At 47.9% G+C, this 7,500-nt stretch overlaps 1 protein-coding gene across 1 annotated transcript in view; it reads right to left on the bottom strand.

The window, feature by feature from the left end:
- Positions 1 to 7,500, bottom strand: part of epha3 (eph receptor A3) — a 77,909-nt gene that overhangs the window by 57,437 nt on the left and 12,972 nt on the right. Inside the window, exon 3 of the mRNA XM_083681248.1 lies at positions 4,623 to 5,283. Coding sequence (XP_083537374.1) covers positions 4,623 to 5,283 — 661 coding nt within the window. The remainder of the gene's footprint in view (positions 1 to 4,622; positions 5,284 to 7,500) is intronic.

The following is a 7,500-nucleotide window of genomic DNA, read 5'->3' as shown; positions in this document are numbered from 1 at the left end:
TGTGTATACACACGTGCATCCATTAGCATCCAGCTTCAAACACAAACTGAGCTGAAAGAGGAGAAGAGAAGTTATGGAGGAAGTTCAGCCGCTGTGGAGCTCTGTTACTGGGTCAGGCCCGCTGTCAGTGTATGTTAGGTCCCACTAGAGTGAGTGTGTGTGTGTGTGTGTGTGTGTGTGTGTGTGTGTGTGTGTGTGTGTGTGTGTGAGTGTGTGTGTGTGTGTGTGTTTTTGTGTGTGTGTGTGTGTGCGTGTGCGTGTGAGTGTGTGTGTGTGTGTGTGTGAGTGTGTGTGTGTGTGTGTGTGTGTGTGTGTGTGTGTGTGTGTCACTGTGAGTTAGTGATCAGGGATGCGAGCCACATAGCCACAGCAGTGAGATGTTCTTGTAGAGGAGATAACTGTTATATAACCACCAGTACAAACAAACACAGGATCGCCAGGAGGAGAGGATGATTGGCACGAACGCAGCCTCCATATCTGGATTCAGAGCTGCTACATAGTACTCTTACTACTACAGAACTTCACTACACAGATACCATACCATCCGTTCTATTGATGCGCTTTGCACTGATTTTACCAAACAATTGTTGTATGCTGTGTCTTTTGTGTTTGTATGACTTTGTGTATGCTGCCTTCTTAGCCAGGGCTCCCTTGTAAAAGAGATGAAAATCTCAATATGAATTCTCAGGTCAAATAAAGGATAAAGAACAAAATAAAAGAAAGAAATACACACTATTGAGATATGAGGATGTGGTTAGCATTCTGTTGAAGCAAAGAAAAAAAATATGAGTGAGTGTTTGAGTGTGAGGGGTTGTGTGATAGAGTGTGTGAGAGAGAGTGTGTGTGAGTGTGTGTGTGTGTGTGTGCGGGTGCGTGTGTGAGAGAGCAGAGGGGAAAGCGCTTAGAGAGAGAGAGAGAGAGAGAGAGAGAGAGAGGGTGGGGAGTGATATAAAACACGTGGCACGCAATGGACACGAAGGCACGCATGATGGGCTTTGAACCCTCAGCCAGGCCCATGAGCCACTAGGGTAGGTCTTTGTCACTGGGGCTGCTACAGACCAACTCAGTCCTCTTTAGACTCCTCTCCCATCATGCAAGACCACATCAGTCCAATTTTGTCCACGACACACCGCCTCAGAGTTCAGGGCAGGGTGTGTGTGTCACTGTGTTTGTTTGCACTGCGTGACCCTTCCTGGTTGACTCCAGCACAACACAAACATGCCACAGCCAATACTCCTCAAAGTAAAGGTCACATGCACGAGAAAGACAATGTCTGAAAAGCCTTTCTGTAAATCGCCTGTGTGTACGTGTGTACGTGTGTGTGTGTGCGCGTGTCTTCTTTGTTTGTTTGTTTGTGCCCGCTGTGTTAAGCATATATACACCTGAGCTGGCATTCTTTGGGGAGATGACATTCGTGGGTAGATACAAACTTCTACGTACACACACACACACACACACACACACACACACACACACACACACACACACACACACACACACACACACACACACACACACACACACACACCACCACACACACAGCGTGTGAGCAGTAATGAGCAATCCTGCTGGTCGTCTCCACAGCAAAATCCGTCAACAACATCCCCCCCCATCCTGCCCCTTCCCAGAAACAGCAACATTACTTTAGCTCTCCTATAGAAGCCAACCATCACAGCCCTAACGAAGACGAGAGAACTGCTCATACACCGCAGTGATGGATTACTCCTTTATTCCAACCCACTGAAGTTGTTCCAACCCTCTCAACTGTGTTAGGGCTGTAATGGTACCATACCATAGTACCGTACCATAGTAGAAAGCCAACAGGCCCATGGAGCTAGGCTGGGAACCATAGCTAGTTCTGCCTGTGTGTGTGTGTCAAACCTGTCAATCTCACTCTCCTATCAAAATCCATCGCAAAGCCAATCTCACCTTAATGGAGAAATCATGATAAAAAAGTAACTTGTAACCAGGACATTTGCAGCTGCAGAAACAAGAGCGGCATCATATGAGTTGATAGATGAGCTCTCAGATATCGCTCTCAGCTGAGAGGAGTGTGTGTGTCAGGCAGAGTTAGGAGTTACTCTTCAGCTTTACTGGCAGCTTGTTAAAATACCCCTTCTGCACTCGCTGGTATTAATAAGATGTGATAAGTAATCCGGCCTGACGTGTGTGTGTGTGTGTGTGTGTGCGTGTGCGTGGGCGTGTGCGTGTGCGGGTGTGGGTGCGGGTGCGGGTGCGGGTGCGGGTGCGGGTGTGTGTGTGTGTGTGTGTCTGTGTGTGTGTGTGTGTGTGTGTGTGTGTGTGTGCGTGTGTGTGTTTGATAAGTAATAAGGGCTAGCAAGCATAGGGATAGTGTGTCTTGGTAAATCTCTGTGGAATGTAAACCTTCATCTCTTTCAGAGGAACCAACGAACAGCTGCTAGCATGAGCAACACACACACACACACACACACACACACACACACACACACACACACACACATCCGGCTGCGCATTCTGTGTTTGCTGTTTTAAGATCAAATTAAGGATGAAGGAATTTCACACTGATGGTAGATAAGAGATAGCTCACCTGCTCCACTCCATTCTCATGACAGATGAAAGTTTCCACCAGTAGATCATATCTCTCTGGTTCTGGGCCATGCTTCACAAAGCCATAAGCCAACTGCTTGTGTATCAATAAATTCATTGCTATCTACAATGCATTTTTGCTTTTATTTTCCATGTGCTCCCTGCTCTTTCAGAGGAATGAATACAGAGCCTGCTATGCCGGGGCATTTACTTTGATACCATGATGAAGTGACACAATGTATTTGACTCTAGAATGAGATATCAGATGTCCCCACATCAAGTTACCAGATCCTCCAAGTATATGTGATGCGGAACTACTGGCAGGTCAATTTAAAGTACAGCTGCATTGCTATTGAATATAACACACACACACACACACACGCACACACGCACACACACACACACACGCACACACGCACACACGCACACACGCACACACGCACACACACACACACACAAACACACACACACACACAAAAAAAAAACACACACACACACACAAACACAGTCCCCCTGCCAAAGCCACTGAAGGCGGCCAGAACACTTGTGTTCTTTTGAAGGCGCCACTAAGAAAACATCCCTCAGCTTCACACGTAGATCTGACCAAACACACACACACGCACGCACGCATACACCCACGCACATACAAATGCATGCACACATGCACGCACACACGCACGCACGCAGTATAAACAAAAGGATGAATATGACAGGCCTACACAAACATACACAGGCCTATACAAACACACACACACACACACACACACAGTAAACAGAAAATGGAAGATGCTGCATCACGTCTCCTCAAAGAAAACAATCCATGAAATATTCAGTGAAGGCACTCCCTCAACGTCTGACTCAGAGCCACACTCAGAGCCGGAGGAAGTGGGTCTGAACACCTCAGAATATCTCTGTTGTAGCCACACCGCGTGCTAGGCTAGCCCCCCCCCGCACTCATCTGTCCGTTAACACTGTGGGGCCTGGTGAGCGAGCTGCGTGCTGGGGCCCTGGCTGCACACGGGGGCTTTGTGAGTCTGTGAGTGCAGCTGTCACACTCTGGAGTAACATAATCCCTTATTAGACTCCATTAGGCCTCAGTGAAACTAATAAGAGATTGTCGAATACATCCAAACATTCACACAACTCACACAGACAGGAGAGAGAGACAGAGAGAGAGAGAGAGAGAGAGAGAGAGAGAGAGAGAGACGCAGAGATATCGTCTCTCACTGCCATCTGTCTGCGTCCCTTCCTCAAACTTCCAAGGAAAGTGGTTCCTCTAAGCCCTGACCTAAGAGATTAGCTTTGCTATTTAATAAAATGACACGTGACTCATTCGGCAGAGAATAGACTTTATGAGACAGACAGACAGGCAGACAGAGAGACAGACAAGCAGACATCTGCATATAATCACACACAAACATGACAGATTTCTGGGCTTAATGAAATCCTTGCCATCCTCTACTCAACTTACCCACCTCCCTATAACATATAAAAAGCCCACCAGTCACCTCATTCCCCGGGTACCCCCCCACCCCAGTCCCCCAGCCCCCCAGTACTGGGCAGGTTGGATCCTCCCACTGTCCTGATGAAGTGATACAGGAGGAGCTTGCCACCATAACTACTGCAAGCTGTGCCGTGTCTACCTAACCCACGTCACACACACACACGTACACGCACGCAGGCATGCACACGCACACACACACCACGGCCAACCATGGCTGACAGATAACCATGTGTGTTGGTGAAAGGATTGAAATGCTTTGAAAACATGGGCATGTACTGTGGTCACACTGGGCCGACAGTGTGTTGAGGTTGCAGTCAAAGTAATGTATGAAGGACCTGTATGTTAGACACTGGAATTTACTGTAATATTTCAGCGATGGAAGACGAAAAACAGACATGTGATATCCAAGGGTTGAGAGAAGAGGGGAAGAGGCTGAGAAAGAAAAGAGGTGAGAGAAAAGAGGGCTGGAAAAGAGAGAGAGAGAGAGAGAGCGATGAAGAGAAATAAAACATTGTTAAAAAGGGCCGATGCCCTATTTCGGCCTCCTTACCTTGGCAGGTGCTAACTCTCTCCTCGTAACCATCGTTGCACAGGCACTTCCCTATGGGCACTAGCCACTCCCCCTCTGTACTGCAGTACATACGCGGAGGCTCCTCCTCTTTCGAGTGATTGACGCACGAGCCCTTCACCTCCACCAGCGACTGGGAGTCCATGGGCACCGTGTCCGGGAAGGAAGCCAGGTTCCTGACGATGAACGGGCACTTCTTAAAGTAGACCCTGACCGACACCAGAGCCACGCAGGCCCCTACGTCCTGGAAGGCCAGGTAGAAGCCCTTCTTCGAGACGGGCCCCACCTCGCGCACCTCCGTGTTGAGCTTGAGGATGCGGTCTCCCAGGTCCATCTGGGTGAAGCTCTCGTCGGCGGCGATGGTGTCGATCTTGGTGAACTGGTGCTCTCGGAAGCGGCTGCCCTGGTCCTCGTCCGTCTCCAGGTAGAGCAGGTTGAAGGTCTCCTTGCAGGTGCCCAGGACCAGGGGGATGGAGTTACAGTCTCTCAGGGTGAACTTGAGCTCCACGTAGATCTTCTGGGCCGAGTGACGCGGGATCCAGTTGGTTCTCAGCCAGTTGTTCTGACTGTACTCCATCACGTTGCACACCTGGAAGGTCCGGATGGGCGTGTAGTGCTCATCGACACCGCTGATCTCCTCCCACTGAGAGAGAGAGAGAGAGAGAGAGAGAGAGAGAGAGAAGGAGGAGGGGGTGGGGAGGAGAGAAGAACATAAAAGTTATTATTTTACTTCAAAAACACCCATGTTTCTCATTCCTGCTGTGCTCAACATTTCATCAACATGTTCCACTGGGGAGAAAAGAGACCGTTTCCAGCAGCTCTGTATGAGTTGAATTCATATTACTTCAGGTAAATACAATACATGCCAAAAACTCACTACTCTCAATGTCTTACATTCTCTCTCCACTGGTAGAAAGCACAGAGAGGAAGAGAGAAAAGGAAAAAGCCATTCCTTTATTTCAAAGACAACAGGACGGCCTTTGATCGTGTGGGCTAGTCCTGCTGTCTAAACATTGAATCAGAAGCCTTGATGAATGGGCAAACACCTGAACAGTGGGTTATTGTGGATAAAGTGACGCTCATTATAACAAATGGCTTTAAATGGACATTTTTCTCTCCAGCAGAGAGTGAATGAATGTGTGGCTAAATGAGTAATGCCCTCTCCATGCAAAGGGCTGCCCTTGAGTAAGTGGAAACTGAGTTATCGCCCTTTCCTCATACACACACACACACACACACACACACACACACACACACACACACACACACACAGGGGTGAGTGAAGTGTCTACAGTCACAAAGCAGTCAGAATCAGTGGGTGCTTTCAGCATGAACATATACAAAGGGAAATTAATGATCAGCTGAGAGTCTGTTTTCTGTAACAATAATAGTGCCAGACACTCTCTCTTTCTTCTGTCTCTCTGTCTGTCTCTCTCTCTCTCTCTCTCTCTCTCTCTCTCTCTCTCTGTCTCTCTCTCTCTCTCTCTCTCTCTCGCTCTCTGAGTGAGGCACGGCTGCAAGTGTCTGTGTGAGCTGCACGTTACTAGACATGAGAAAAGCTCTCAGAGTGAAGAATGACCGTTTGAAGTTAATGAAACACCCTCCAGAGAAAAAGAGAGAGAAAGACAGACAGAGAGACAGAGAAAGAGAGAGAGAGAGAGAGAGAGAGAGAGAGAGAGAAAAGGGAGGGGGTGGGAGATACTTCCTCTGTTTAGGTTCTTCAGTCATGTTTGCCTCAACACCACCACATTCATCACTGCACAGTCAAAACTCTCACTACATACCTCCACATAACACCAGTCTGGACCAACCCTAACACAGGATGGTATGGAGACAATGAGGCTACAGTACCCTGGACATGTTGGCCACACTGGGGGAATGAGCATAGATCTACAATATGATGTAAGATGCAAAGCTGCTTCTTCTTGGCCAACAGAGTGGTTTCTAAGCCAGGTATTGTTTTCAACAGCAACACGTACATATGGAAGCCTGCTCACAGCGTCAGGAGGAGCTCTGAAAAGCATTACTGCTCTGCCAAAACATTAGCGCCGAAGAGGATCAGCTCTCTCTCCCTCGCTCCCTGGCGTTAAGATGTGTGTGTGTGTGTGTGTGTGTGTGTGTGTGTGTGTGTGTGTGTGTGTGTGTGTGTGTCTCTGTGTTTCTCTGAAAGGGGATCACTGTGAGAGCTATAGGGACCAGGGTTTATGCTATTATGTGTTTATGTATTGTATACATACATGTATGTACAGCGACATGATGTAAATTGGAATAAATCAAATTTGACTTATAGTAATGGCACTTTCCTTTAATGCTGTCTTTGTATGAGGCTGTCTCTGGGCTGCCAACGCGGTTGGAGAGAGACTGTGGAAGCAGAGGTTCCAAATCAAAGCCAGGTGCCTGCACTGGGCTGTGCAGCATTATCCTATTCCAGAGGATGACTGTGCACGTGTGTGTGTGTGTGTGTGTGTGTGTGTGTGTGTGTGTGTGTGTGTGTGTGTGTGTGTGTGTGTGTGTGTTATCCCTTCCAGAGAATGGCTGAGCTTAAACCACTGCTGCCAAAACAAATGAGAACTCTTATATGATGTGCAGATCGTACACTGGAGAATACTGTATTACATGGACTATCCCCTGCCATATATGACATCATTACAGTAAACTTCTCTGCCCCAATTCTTACCCTCCCGCCTTTCCACTGCGCGCGCGCACACACACACACACACGCACATACAGCTTGAGATACCATCTGAACAAACTCCTCAGAATGACAGTGGGTTTGTAGAACTGTCTCTTTGAAGCAGTAATCCTATAGAGCTAATAGGAAAAGCAGGAGACAGAAAGAAAGTCAGAAAGAGAGAGAGAG

The sequence above is a fragment of the Argentina silus genome (assembly GCF_951799395.1).
Source record: "Argentina silus genome assembly, chromosome: 12".
NCBI lineage: Eukaryota > Metazoa > Chordata > Actinopteri > Argentiniformes > Argentinidae > Argentina > Argentina silus.
The sequence above is the reverse complement of the archived record's forward strand: the minus strand, read 5'-3'. Positions and strand labels throughout refer to the sequence as shown.